This window comes from Monomorium pharaonis, chromosome 7 (genome assembly GCF_013373865.1).
Source record: "Monomorium pharaonis isolate MP-MQ-018 chromosome 7, ASM1337386v2, whole genome shotgun sequence".
Taxonomy (NCBI): domain Eukaryota; kingdom Metazoa; phylum Arthropoda; class Insecta; order Hymenoptera; family Formicidae; genus Monomorium; species Monomorium pharaonis.
The window spans coordinates 19,441,632-19,457,204 of record NC_050473.1 but is presented as its reverse complement, the minus strand read 5'-3'; the positions used below and the strand labels follow the sequence as shown (position 1 = coordinate 19,457,204).

The following is a 15,573-nucleotide window of genomic DNA, read 5'->3' as shown; positions in this document are numbered from 1 at the left end:
ATGTGTATATATAATACACTGTATATAATTTTATTTTAAAATTTCGCTTGAGCAAATGATTATTATGATACTTTATTATAACTTCATATTCTATGTGATCAAATTACAAAGCGAAATTATGCGCGGGATTGGACTTAATGACGCGTACCGAATAACAGTGTGTGAGAACTGGGAAAAGATTATGCTCGCGGAACAAAGTATGCGTGTTATCTTAAGTAATTCCATGAGAGAAATACGAAGTTCGAGAGCCAAAAGTTTTGATTAATATTAATTTTAGTAAATATAAAAAAATTTTATTCTATGTTTAGAATCTGAGAAAAATTTGATCTTCTAATTTATTAAATTTTTGTAAAAAATTCTTCTTTTACATTGACTAGAAAAACTTTTACAATTTGTTTAAGTATTTCAAATTATTTTCTTAAATATTTTATATATATAACACAAATTGGAATGCGCTTTTAAAAATACTGAGTCTACATCTTTTTAGAATTTTTTATATATGTAAATTCTGAAATATTCTAATTTCTCATTAAAAAGAAATACTTTTTCAGATTTTAAGATAAGATTTTAGTAAAAATTATAGAATAACAAATTTTAGAAATTTAGGGATATTTTATAATTATATACATATAATATGTAAAAAAAATTTTTATAAAATAAGAAAATATGTAAACTTTTTTAACATTATTGGTCCAATTTTTATAAAAAAATCTTGAAAGAAAAAATTTTCTAAAAAGTAAAATTGTACAGAAATCCTAAAGTATTCCAAGAAAAAAACTTCACTAAGTTATCCAAACATTTTAACATCACGTAGATATTTAAATCGAATATCTGAAGTTCACAAATACCAGTTTTTTAATTCATTTATATATTCCACTGTTATCTTTGGACACGCTATTAAACACGAGAATGCGTAGCCCGCTCGAAATTGCGATTTCGTGTTCAAATCGAGTGCCTTGAACCGAATAAGTTCAACGCTCATTAACTTTCATTCCGCGATTTTTGAGAACGTATAGGTAGATAACTCTGAAACGCCGCTGGCCGTAAACAGCGGATTCTCTTGAGCCGGGTACGCTGCGGTGGAAAATGGTAGAAGGTGGGGTCATGTGAAGTCGCGGGTGCAATTAACGGGGGCACACGGCGAACTTCCGGTGCCGCTTCACGCTACAGCGACCCGTTGGGAACCGAATGTCAAGATTGCCGCATTGTTCTTCCCCGATAGCCGGGCGTTACTGCTACACCGTCGTGCACAAACATCATCACGGTTCCCCTTCCCCTCACTTTTCCCTTCCGTAACTAACAGGGCTGTGCTGTGCTCGAATTAATTCCTTTGAATTCCGCATTTTTACCGCAAGCCAGTAGTCTTCCTCCCGTAATGGCAGATTCGCGCGAAGCTCCGCACGCGCGTGTATGATAAATTTTTGTAAGCTTAAATTTCGAATTTCTTTAACAAATTTGATTTTCTTCGTAGATATAATTGCCCACGGTTTGGCACGTTCTGCGGAAAACGTCAACGTCGTAGGAAACAATCAACGAATGCAAGCTTGAAAACGTGATTCGGAGCTTCATGAATCATCGGGAAGCGACGGATACGTGTCGCTCCCGATGTGTGAATTCGGAGGAACGGCGTGATCGTTACGTCGTCGGACGTCGACAGAAGCGGAGCTTTTCCCGCTCTTGTTAGACAATGATTAAAGAGCGCGCGAAATGGAACGGTTTACCCCGGTGAGTTACGTGATGCGCGCGGAGGCCTCAATCTCCTTTCACAGAAGCAAGAGCAACGCAAAGGAAAGGAGTGTCTTGTCCGTGTTGTTGTAACATCCCCGACAGCGGTAAAACAATACGGCTAGCTCGATTTACAGTTCCGCGTAACAAAAAGTTTCACCAGCGCTGCCAATACGTCTAATTGACTCCGTAAGCCTTGAACTTCTGAAAGGAAACATATCCTAGATGTGCTTCCAAAGACGTATTTTTTTTTAATTTAAAGACAATTTTTCCGGATCAAAAATTAAACATCTTTTTTCTTTGGAGTTTTCGGCTTTCCCACGGGGACAATTTGATCGAACGTCTTTCTTTTTATTGTTACTTTTTAATTCCCGACATTAAATAATCTAGTTGGTAATCAATAATAAGAATTAAATATCTTCATCGAAATATAAAATTTATTCAAGATTCCAAGTACAGGAAAGACTTTTTTTAATATTAAAATTACTCGAATCTTTTGGTTTAAATCTCTACTGGTTTAACAAATTTTCTATCGGGTAAAGAAACCAACTTGTAAAAACTAAAATATCTAGAAAGAAACAAAAAATTTAAATATATGAAGAAAATTATATTTGTTTTATATTTATTAATATAAGTATTCTAGTAAACAAGAAATATTAAAGTGTATGATTATAACAAGATATTTAGAAATGTTGATTTCATGTTATAAAATATTTTAATTATTATAATATTTTAAACATGTTTTATTTCAAAATGTATTTTAAAATGTTTTAAAAACATTATTTATAAAATAAAGTTTGTTTATATTGATATTACACCCAATTAAATAAAATTACTACATACTTGAAAGTGTTACATCGAGACGTTATTATTGAATTATCATTGTAATAGCATGGTAAAAATAATTTTGTTTACCGAGATATTTGAAATTCTAGTGCGAGCTTGCGAAGTTTATCATTTGCGTACATTGAGTTTTCCGACGTGGCGAACAAGATAAAACACAGAAGTAGAAAGGATTACGTTACGTGAGGCGAATGAACGAGATTCGCGGATTTCATGTCGGAACCGTTCGTTCGCCCGTCTACGCGGGGCACAGCTGCGCGATGTTTATTCGATGACTCGCGAATTCCGTCGTGTGGTGCACGACTATACAAACCTGTCTCCTTTGCAGAGACCGGAATCCTCCACGGCCCAGTCGACGTAGAGTCCGATCGCGTCGTCCCTGGGCCCGGCCCCGAAACGGGGACTTTTCGGATCCGCGCTGACTTCCACCGCGTGGATCGTGACTTGCGTCGAGCCGGAAATGCAGCTGCAAGTAGGACGATAAACTTAGGGGAATTCGTCGAAAAGCACAACGGTCAAACAACATTTTTTTCTTTCTACAAGTGAGATCCACATCAAGTGGACAAATATACAATTTTAACGTAGAGTTTACAAATTTAAAATAAATTCCAACAGAAGAAAAAATAGCAAGAAGCAAAAGGATTATGAGCCAAGCTGATGCATATATTAAAAACTTATTATACAAAAAAGTAATCTGTATTATAATTGCAAACGTTTTGATTCCTATCGGATTATTTTCAGTGCTTAACATATACAACTTGTACTAAACGCATATGTATTGTCGCTCACAAATGTCTACAATTAGTATTAGTATGTTGATTGTGATGACATTGTTGTAAAACTCTTGTCGCAGAAAATGCCCGGTAAAAAAAGAAAAAGTTTTTCAGTCCATTTTTGCAGGAGAGACAAATTCCTGAGTAATGAAATTTGAAGAAAGTACTTGTCTAAATTGTAAACGGTACCAATGACTATATTAGGTGAAGTGAACAATATAGAGTTTAATTATAAAAATATTAAACGATAACACACATCATAGTAAAAAAAGTAAACGAGGTTTTTGTTAGATCGTCGGAGAAAAAATCACAACTGAGTAGAAGAATTTTAAATTGAAAAGTAGAAAGACTTATATCCGCGATGGGTTATTTATTCACGTGCAAGTTAAAAATATGATAAAAGATATTCCTTTATCTTGGCAACGTCAATTGATTCTTGTTATTAACTTAAATAAAACAAAGTTTATTGTTTTGAAGTTACATGATGCATAATAGCAAGTTGAATTGCGTTATAATAATTGACTGAAAAATGGAAATGTTGGTAATGAAATAAAAGCAAAGAATTATTCGTGTATCAAACATAAAGAATGTATACCTGAATATTGTATCATTCTTTTGTTTTTCTTGAGTCTCAGCCAACTCCAAGGCGGTTTGCAGAGCTCTGCTCTCCTCATGAAGAGTCAGCAATTCAAGTTCCTCGCGGCCGAGTCTGTACTCCAATTCTGCTTGCTGTATCCGAACATCGATGTTGCTGAAATCAGCAATTACATCGGTCATTACATGCATTTACATTGCAAAACTGGCGAATAGAAGATGAAGTATAATTCCAACCACCGCTTCTCAACATGTATATTTTTTAATAAGTATTTTCTTCTTTGTATTATATAAATTTTAAGTAATAAATTAAATTTTTTATTTAAAAACAAAGATAAATGTTCTTATTGTCATTATAAATCAATATTTAACAAAAAAGAATTTTCCATAAAACTTCCTGGACGAGACATTCTAATATAACCCTCTCTTCTATTTAAAATTTTAGAAAAATTCCTTTACAGAATATTACAGAATATTACAAAAATACAGATATAATTTATAGAATATGTATAAATTTAGTTCATATTGTAAAAATTGAAATATTGACACATATTATAACAACGAATAATTAAAAGTGCTTCTTTTAGATAAACAATTTATTTAATTTCTCATCTTCTCTTTAAATTAAATTATCGTAATGGGCATCGAATGACCTTTACTTTTAACTGTAATCAGGTTAATTAATAACTAAAGATATACATTTAATAAATTAACACACTTTGAATCGATTTCCTTGAGCATTAACCGTCCCGGCCATTTCGATAATTATCAGTTGAAACATCAGATGAAACGATTATACATCGGCCTTGTGCGCGCAGTGCAATAATATTCCATTACAGCGTGTTGCGATAATTACGATGACGAAGTTCGAACTTTTTGTCCTATATGGACTTTGCGCGTGCGCTCTTTTCCGTATATCAAAGTACTGTCGTACTATGTTTCGCGGGTGTCGGTAATCGTGATAAACGCGACGGCCGAATGAACCCCCACTTTGTACACTTACTCCGTGATATCGAGACGTTCGAGCGCGAGCTTCAGGTTCTTAATGGCTAGACGCTTATTGTCGGCGTCCCGTCGCAGCCTTTGAAGCCGCTCCTCGGCCGCCTTCCTGTCGGCCTCGGTCAAGGGTGGCGCGCCGTTGCGTAATGCCAGTCTGCTGCTCAGCGTGTTGCAGAGCTGGCCCTTCAGCCTGAAAGGAAAAAAAAAAGAAAACAGTGAAAGAGGCACACATGCGCCGTGACTGGATGGGAAAACACCACCTTCGCTACCTGCGGCCTCGATCTTGGAAATGCACGCCGAAATCCAAGGTTGTTTTCTTCTTTCTATCGAAATGTCTGGGATCATCTTTTTTTCGCAAAAAAAAAGGGGGACCGCGTCTCTCTCTTCTGTCTCCTTATACAACTTTATTTCACGTACAATGCTTCGTTTGTATACATCGAATTATATTTTAATAAGAGTCCGCTTTCTCCTTTCGCCGAATGAATCAGAAATTCCTCTAACGAGTTGAAAGAAGAAAAAAAAGAGAGGACAAAAGTCTTGTTGGCCGGTACGTCGAACGGTATGAAATATATGCGCGATGAACGAGCGATTGAAGTAGAGAGAGAAAAAAAAGAATGTTAATGACGCGTAACGCGCTTTCCCCTGCAACTCTCCTCTCCGGGACGATTCATTTATGCATGTCGTAACGTCGAAAGCGAAGAAATTGGCTCGACAAATTAATTCACAAGAGCCGTACTATCTCCAAGTAGGAATTTTAGATCGCGACCGTATTCATTTATGGAGATCCGGTTCTCGCGTTTCTCTTAGTAGAGAATATCAGATCCGCTCATTGCCCATCGCTCATTTGTTATTCCCTTGCGCGCGATCATTATAATAAAGGAATGGGACGTGATCAATGGCTCTCTTTCTCTCTCTCTCTCTCTCTCTTTCTCTCCCGGTCGCGTATCTCAAGGATGTAATCAAGCAATTACTCACGTCTGTATGATATTTTCTTTGTCGCGCAATGCTACTCGGAGGGCGTCCAATTCCTTATAATGATCCCTGTTCCGATGACCGGCGGGGGACGGGACGCCCCCGGAAATACTGCCGCCCTTCTTCCGCCTCGGTGTCGTCGACAACGACACCTCGATACTGGCCATCTGCAATACAGACGTATAATTAAAAATTAACGAGACACAACTATTAATTTCTTTAATGGCGACCCGGTGGACAAAAAGTCATTGCTACAACGTTGTTATAACGATATTCACTAACGTAGTGACGTTCTCAATTATGTAGTTCTTAATGTTGTATGCGATATCATTATGAACATACTTTGGCATAGATTTACAATAATGTAAGGCACTTGTACTCGATATACCCCCTTTCCCTTCTAAGCTTTGGAGATTTTTGTAATTTTTTTATGAGTGCGAAATTGAAAAATAAGGATCAGATTAAAAATAGAAAACTTTTCTGAAACTAAAAAGAAATATATAAAATATTTTTAATTATTTATATAGATAGAGTAAAGACTTTGAAAAAAGATAGCACTTTAGCCATGTTGATTACATATGGCCCAATGTGACTGAGTTATGTATTTCCATCTTTTTCGTAAATATTTTTGGAAAAATGCAAAATAACAAAATCAACATGTTTAATTAAGCGTTTATTAACATAATTATGGAAAAAATTACATATACAGTTATTCATTAAATAATGAAATTGTGTTTATATACGAGGGGCGTTATCTTAACTTTCATCTGTCAAAAAGCTTCAATTAACTAGGGAAAGATAAGAAATACCAATCAAAAATTAAACATTAAATAAAGGAATATTAACTTTCTTGTATATTAATAAGATATATTGTGTTTTTATGAGTGTGTCCCTGGCCATAATAGTTTTACAATACAAAGAGTTTTCTTTCTTCAATAAACAAGATGTTTTAATAAACACATAAAATAAATACAGTGTTGAAAAACATAAATAAAGAGCTACAATAATATGAATTGTGGATATTTATAATGGTTACACGATAGTTATACAAAGCAAAAACTTACTTTTGAAATTTTAAATTCAGAAGAACACAATTTGAATAAAATGTGATTATAAGCCGTAGAAAGGAGATATTGAGCAGTTAACTAGCCTAAATATATCATATCGACTCCCTGAACGTTGTTTGTGAGATTCATTGTGTAATTATTTGAAATTTGGTGGTAAGCCAAATTGGGTACATGGCTGTATTGGATACAGGTACCTTAATTTCGGTAATGTTGAAATAACATATGCAATGTTGTTGTAAATGATATTGCATTTACATTTGTTGTAATAAATGTTTCCCCCCATCACATTAAATAAATAATAAAATTAAATATGACATATAAACATTGCAATAATGTTTATTGTTATTTTATTTTATTTACTTTTGTTAAATATTATAATTGGGTAATTAAAAAAAAATTTTTAAGTAAATACCGATTTTCTGAGTAAGCCTTGGACTAAATCTAGATGGATTTTGTCCAAATATATTAAATAATCTAGACTAGACTTAACCGTAATCTCGATACAATATTTTTGTGACAACTGACAAAATTTTAAACGGAGTACTAGACATCTTATATTAATTCCGGACTATATTAGGATGCGTAGATGTATAAAATCTGTCTAATTATGTCTATTCGATCAAAAATTTGTCTGAAATACTCCATAATAACGTTATAATAATTTTTATGATTTAATTGTATAGTTAATCTATTTGAAATATGAAGAAATTCAGCGCAATGCGAATAATTTGGCGATTTTATGTTTTAAATTATGTTTAATATTTAAACATTAATTTTAAAAAGTTTTAAATTATTATTAATAACAGATTCCTAATAAATTTCGTATCTGACTTCAAATATTTACAACTCAAAATTACTCAACTCAAAATATTAGTTTAAATTTTATTTGAAAATTTGTATATTTAATAATATCTAATTTTGTGTCAAGACATAATGTTCATTTCTCATATATCATAGGAATGTTTGTGTTAAAGAATTAATGAAACATAACGAGTTTCGGCATTCTCTAGGGTTACGAGTTTAAATACATTTCTGAAGTATAGTGCGAGGAAAGCAACTATTATCATCTTCTTGATATAACGGATACATTATACACAGTCGATTTTCTCACATGTGCGAACAAGCAAAGCAATTTACCTAACGACGAAGGGCATAGGTCCCACAGGACGACGCCTGCACGAATAACTTATTAGGCATGAATATTTATAAACGATCGTGCTTGTGGAAAATTATAATTCCGCCGTTACTCGGATATCATAACCCGTTGTTTCCCGCTGCGAAACATTTATTTAAAAATTGTGATAAGTTGAAAAGTTTTATTTCCGATGCGGGTCGAGCAATTTACATATCGACATATTGCAAAATGTACATTATTATCGGCCTTTCGCAATTGCGTAAGATAATTAAAGTAGAAAAAATATGCTCCATGAAAATGTTAATGTAAAATTGCTGTGAATAAATAAATTTTGACTAAACTGTGCAAAAAACGTGTTTAGTATTTCCGACTATAATTGGATGGTAAAATAATTATGGTTAACAGTTAATCCATTTTTATTCTGTCATAATTAGTTTTAATAACACTATATAGTTTCATCAATTATAAAAAAAATATTTGTTATAAAGTATGTTAATTTAAAATATTCATATATTAAAATATCAAGAGATATATGAATAGTAAAAATAAAATAAACATTTTTACGTAATGCAATTACAATTAATATCTTTTAAATATTTGCTATTTACGTAGTCATAACAATTAAATTATAATTTGATTGCAACAACTATAAATATATAGTTGGCACCCAAAATAATTACAAATTATAGTTAAATTGTGGCAATTAATTAATCAAATTATTGCAATCATTTTTTCAATTCATATAAAGAAGATTGCAACAAGAAGAATAACGTCACTAATACTTTTTTAAATTAATATAAAATATAGTGACATTTAATATCAAAAAGATTCTACTTATTATTTCTCATTAATCATCAAATCGTAAGAAATTAATAAGCAACTTCTTCGTTTCTTACAATCACATTCAACGATCTCGAATTGATGTTGATGGAGTTTTCACGCGGGGAGTTACATAAGAATTATATTATATACGCAGAGGGAAGAAGGAAGGAAGTAAAATGTCGACGAACTCTTTCTGTCCGTGTTTACACCCTCGTGTTAGTTCCTATCTCCGCAGTTTGCTCCTCGACCGCGCTGCATCGTTCAACAGCATCCGAAGGTGCAGTGTCGGCGAGGTGCGCGCGGTTATCAATTATTCGGATTCCGAAGATTGTGCGCATCTCATCCTCTCGTTGCACTTCTCCATCGGACCTACCCCCTTCGCGCGCGTCTCTTCCCCTCCACCCCCCCACCCCATCCTTCACGGTCGCCTGCGAGAGCGATGGAGGATCTCGCGGGGGAGGACTGTACGCGGCATGAATACGAATTTATCGTTCCATTAAACCTATGATTTGCGACGATGGTCGGGACGGGATGTCTCGAGCCCTTAATGGGCTTCCACCGTCGTCGGTACTGCACACGACGGCGATCACCACGATGGTCCTTGAGGAGACGGCACCCCCCCGCGTCCCCTCACCGCCCTCACCGTCGCCGTCGGCCGTCGCGGGGAGGTCAATGCCAGCTCCCGTGGTCCGCGCCAACGAGGGGCCTCGAGGATCTCCGATATGAGGGACCTCGTACGCGAGCCGCGAGCTGCGTGGACCACCAGCCGGGCTCGTTTGTGTACGGGGAATCAACTGCGAACCGGATGTCTCCGCGCGATCGACGGGGGACGTCTCGTTCCGCTCGTCGACTTCCCCTCGTCACGTTTCTGCTTCTCCTCGCCGCTTCGATTTGCGAACGGCTAATGTATACAATTAGGCGTTCTGAAAACATCACTGGATTTCATGCGCCGCGTGACAGCCGCGTCGCTCTTGCAGCCGCAAGAATCGTCGCGCACGCCTTGAATTGGGAAATTGCTCTGTAAATCAGGAGCAAGGCATTGTTCACGGAAAGAGAGTGAATAGTCTGATTTCAGTCTGATATGGAGGAAGGTCGCCAATATTGGCACAGGCCTCCTAAAGCGACACTCTTCTTATTTCTCGGAAACTAAACGTTCGTTGTATTAATACTGATAAAAGCATAATCTGCATAGATAATTAAAGAAATAAAAACTTGCAGTTCATATATTCATGATTTTTTTCTATATGAAATCTCTTGAAAGCAAATTTAACCTAATCTAACTTTTATATTGCCCTATATTATATGGTTGCGTCTTGCGATTTTCTTAGACGTTCATTATTACAAAGTATAAAACAATACACGGTGAGAATTTTCTTTTAAAAATTACCCTGAAAATCGGGATAATTGTAGAACAACGTAAACCTTGAAGAATTTTACTATACTTTGACAAAATTTAATAAAATTTAGGAAAATTTTATAAATTTTACTATACTTTTAACAAAATTTACTAAAACTTTGCCAAATTTGATTAAAATTTTACCAAATTTTAGTAAATTTTAGTAAATTTTATTAAAAGTAAGGTAAAATTCTTCAAGGTTTACGTTGTCTCACAATTATCACGATTGTCAGGATAATTTCAGGGTAATTTTTAAGAGAAAATACTATGTATTATAAGACGTATAACAATATTAGTGTATTAATTCTTTCGATCGGTATATGTTTAAACATATCAATGGAATGTAGATCGATTAACGGATCTGCATCAGATTTTAATGATGAATATAATTTTTCTCTTAAATTAAATTTGTAAGAATTTATAAGAATTGAAATTAAATATTATAAGAATTGTTATACTCTGATAGCAGCTGCTTTCTAGTTTACATTTGTGTTTTCAAAGTTTTATTTCTATAAAGCTTTTGTTTAAGAAATAGTAGTCAAAAACAGTAATATGTCAGTATTGGTGAACTGCCCCTACTTATAATCACATTAATCATCTGTATATGGATTGTCTTTCAGTGATAATATCCTGATTCCGATTAGAAGAGTATCCTCCTCTTAATCAGAATTAGGTGTCAATCGGATTACAGTTAAAGCAACGAGATTTCACTGAAATCAGTTTTAGAAAGTACACTTTTTCGAAGTGAGTTTCTTGGATAATTTGTGTCGCACAATTTGTCTGGAGTATCGTGCGTTTTACGCGTAAGGAAGAAAACTTCCCCGGTCAAGCGCTTCTACTACCTACTAGGTATGCTGACATTAACGATCGAGTCCATACGGTGCTCGAAACACCCGTCGGGTCGATTGTTACGAGCCGATCTCCGTCGTGTCATGCAACGTCAGGGTAAGAGAAAACCCCGCCGAGATCGTTGAACTTTGAACCGTGATGAGTTCTGCGAGAGTCGCGGCGATGGCCGCCGGACGTTCCCGCGGGAATAGGTGCATCCGGTTCATCGTCGGCCGCTCCGAGGTACCCGGTTGGTGGTCCGTCCGTTGTCTCGTCCAAGACACACCATGCCCACGATACTCCCATATCGCATCTGCCTCCATCGCGCGCGATGAGAGAGAGAGAGAGAGAGAGACGCACATATACACAGGGAAGAGAGAGGGAAACATCGACCTTACGTTGCATCTTGCATCGCCAGGGGGGACAGCCGGTATCCCCTTCAAGGACCATGTATCAAGGACCGCGGTGTACCGTGACTATACGGGCCTCCCGAGGGGGTCGAAGGTCTCGAAGCCTTTGACTCGCGAGTTCTGTCTTGCGGGGGTACGTGGAACGAATTCGCGGGAAATCGACGACTCTTCATTAAGAAGAAGAAGAAGAAGAAGAAGAAGAGGAGGAGGAGGAGAAGAGGGCGAACCGCGTGGCGTTGCGTTCCCGTGGCAAGCGACGACCATGCCTTGATTATACATCTCCTCTGTACGTATCAAGGTTCGATTGTTCTTTGGCTGTTGAGCTAACGATTATTTTCTTTACTACCAGTTTCCTCATTTCTAATACAAAATAGTACTTATTAATAATGAAAGACTTAAAATACTTATTTCTCTTTTTTGGGGGGAAAAGTTCAAGGGCACATTTTTCTATGGCGATGCTAGTTAGAAGAAATATTACCTGAAGAGCAATTGTATACGGAGAGAATTTTCTCTTAAAATTTACCCTCAAAATCTGGTAATTGTAGAATAATGTGTGACCTCAAGGAATTTTACTATATATTTTTTAGTAAAATTTACTAAAGGTATGGTAAATTTTATTATACTTTTAGTACTAAAAAGTAAAATTCCTCGACGTCACACATTATCTCACAATTACCAGATTTTGAGGGTAAATTTAAAAAAAAAATTCTCTCCGTGTATACTTAATTTTTTATAACGTCGGTTTAATGACAATTAAAAAGATGCGTTTACGTTGGAAACCTTTCTTGCGTTTTAATTATTATAACAATTTTTTTTTTCGTGATGATTCTTATATAGTTTTACCTCTAGTTACTATTTTCTCCAGGTAGCATGTAAGAGAGTTAAATGCGTATATGGGGTTCCGTACTTACATTTATCATGCTCATTCTTACTTTTCTCCTCGTTTTTCCTTGATTCATCTAAAGACCATTTGCCGGAGTTGCGCGCGACCGACAGAGGGGTAAGGAGGGAAGAGGGGGGGGGGGGACAGTTTCCAGGTTCCACGGCAATTTCTCGGCCCGCCCGTTTCGCTGCATTAAACCCTATCTTTCTCTCAGCACCGGTACACCCGAGATTCAGTATCGTAAGCGACTCCACGTACATTTGTTTTCGAAGACGTGTAAGATAAGCGCGCGGTCTTCCCCTCGCGGTGCGACACTTCTCTTCGCCGGATGAGACGCTTTTTCCACGCTTTTTCTTCTGCCGGTCGGTCCTAACTCCATCGAGTTCACCGCTTGTGGGATTATCGCGGATCGAGATTTACGGCGCGCCGGTATCTTATGGCAGGATAACGCGCTACGACGTGTGGTGCGGTGGTAATAGCCAAGCGCGATCCTATTACGCCTCGAAGTCGGAGGAATACTGTCGCCGAGCCGACGACGCGTGGCGGTCAATTAGAGGACCTGGGGTGGCCCGAAATATTCATAGTTACACGTGGATTTCACACTGATAGGGAAATATGTGATATTTGCGAATATAATTGCAGAGTACAATAATTGTAGTCAGAAATAGTATTTTTATAGTGACTATTATATATTAATAATAATATTAGTAATAAAAACCATATACTTATAGTGATGCCGACTATAAAAGCATATTGTACTATTAATTATGTAGCTTTAAAACATAACATATAGTTCATCATTAATATTATAGTAATAATTACTATAAAAATAATATTTCTGACTATAATTATTTTATTATGCAATTATAGTTACAAATACAACATATTTTCTATCAGTGCAGTTTAAGAAAAAGAAAGAAGTTGTAACAGACAAAATTTATCATAAATTTTGTAAATCTAATTTTTTTCATAACTGTATCGCGACTTTAAAATGTTGTGAACATAAGGTTAATTGTAAATTGGGCAGAGTTGAATAATAACTACATTTTTTTAAAAGTGTGATATTTGCAACTATAAGTGTATAGTAAAATATTTATAGTTAGAAATATCATTTTCATAGTAGTTATTATAACATTGGTAATAGTAATTATATTTGTAATGAATGCTTATAGTGATTGTTTTATAATACGATTTATCAAATTACAATCTTCATTTTAGGTATAGCAACTATATTATAAGTTGTATAAACCCAATATTATGATTATAAGAACTTTAATATAGTTTAAACAAACGATAATTTATATATATTGTTGAATAATTATAAAAATATGGTTGAGTTCAAAAATGAGTATAAATTAAAGTAACATTATGATTATCGCAATTTTTTTTTCTCTCAGTGTTTTCTGTCAATTTAAAAAGTTAAAAGTGAAAAGGAAAGTTAAAAAGCTAATAATTTTTTATTTAAATTGATTAATTTTAAATAAATCAATTTTTAACTTCAACTAAATATTTAAAACACAAAATTAATTAATTTTATTTAAATTTTAATTTATTTAAACACTTTTTAAGTTATAAATTTATGTACACACATAAAACAAAAAATTGTAAAAGAAAAGAACATATTTTATTACCCCCAAAAATTTATTGCCGATATAGACACATTTCTTGATATTACAACCAAAATGTATTGCTAATTTTTGTATCATGCTAAAATTTTGACTGTATAGAATTAGAAAATTCTGCTTCTATCAGCTAGATTGATTAAGTGCAATACATATACATATCACAGTATTTGCTAATTATTTATCTTTCTCAGCTAATTTTTACACACATATAATTTTTGTTGAAGTTGCAAGATTTTATTTTTGAGTGTAAAAGGTCACCAATATTGGCATACTACTTTTTAAAATAATATTTCTCAAACAAAAGCAAAAAACAACTTTGGAAATATAAATTCAAACTATAAAGTGTCTTCTATTAGATGTAACAACCTTTATAATACCATAATTCATATTTTGTAATTAATGTTTTTAATACAACATAACCAAAGTGGAACGTCTGAGAAATTGGATCTCAACACAGTAGACTACATTTTCTTTTTCTTCTTTATTAATCTGATTTGTATAAAATATTTATAAGTTGATGTATAAAAGCCTCTATTCAACTCAAGGAATTGGATTTAAATTTGTTTCTTTAATATTTAACGGTGCATAAGTTGTTTATTACAATCTCGTCTCTATTCTTTGAATAATAGACGAGCTGAGGGTACATTTATCCGTGCGCATCCTGTTTACAATTATGCTTAGGTTTATTCGAACGGAGGATCTTCTCACGGTGCGAAAAAGATCGCCTCTCGCATATAAGTATACAATATGTATATACGGCGACCTACGATTTATGTCCGTTACACGTCATCCCTACATGCGTTAATCTTGAATTATACTTCCCCGTGAACCCGCGCGATTTTTTTCATTACATTTCTTGCCCGGGGGGGGGAATTTCCTAGTCGGCTAATCGTACTAATCCTTTCCACGGCCGCGTTCATCCGTTACGGATGAAAACGTTACAAAAATCAACACCTTCGAGCGTAGCGAAACGCAAGCGAGAGTTTCGGTGATTTTCAGTGAATTTAAAGAATCGAGCTTCTTACGTAAGGGAGATGTATCAGGAGAACTCACGTAATCGGTGCCGTCTATAAATAATGATGCTCCGCTAACTCCCGCAATTAGCAAGTAAACAAGATGTAGTGATAACAACCGAGTCGGCAATTAATTCCTGGCCGATGCAGACGGTCGTTAGCGTAAAGAAGATACGGTAGAGACTCCATCCTCTTTATAATCCAAGATACGTAATCATTGTTCTACCGCGTACACGACTTAATTTGGTTAGCGCAACGAGCAATGCTTCCTTCTACTTTCTCCCGAGCTAGTCAAGAGCCCTTTGGAATATAAGTGCAAAAGTAGACGCGGGATTTTTACGTAAGTAACTTACGAGCGACGTCATATTTTCAGTGGGTACATGCAAGAAGGCACTTCGCAGGAAAATGCCTTCTCATACTTTTCTTTTTCTTTTTAATATCCTGTGTAAATTTGAAATATGTAGATATGTAGATTCGATTAAATATGA

The 15,573-nt window shown here is 35.1% G+C and overlaps 1 protein-coding gene and 1 long non-coding RNA gene across 2 annotated transcripts in view; one reads left to right on the top strand and one right to left on the bottom strand.

Moving 5' to 3' along the window:
* Positions 1–15,573, bottom strand: part of LOC105830436 — a 95,817-nt gene that overhangs the window by 5,282 nt on the left and 74,962 nt on the right. The window contains exons 5-8 of the mRNA XM_036290340.1: positions 5,910–6,073; positions 4,939–5,124; positions 3,937–4,092; positions 2,882–3,034 (exon numbers count right to left, since the gene is read on the bottom strand). Of these exons, the coding sequence (XP_036146233.1) occupies positions 2,882–3,034; positions 3,937–4,092; positions 4,939–5,124; positions 5,910–6,073 (659 nt within the window). The remainder of the gene's footprint in view (positions 1–2,881; positions 3,035–3,936; positions 4,093–4,938; positions 5,125–5,909; positions 6,074–15,573) is intronic.
* On the top strand, positions 702–3,612 carry LOC114253781. The gene is made up of 2 exons (XR_003625252.2): positions 702–1,725; positions 2,897–3,612. It is a non-coding gene; the product is annotated as an uncharacterized LOC114253781 (long non-coding RNA).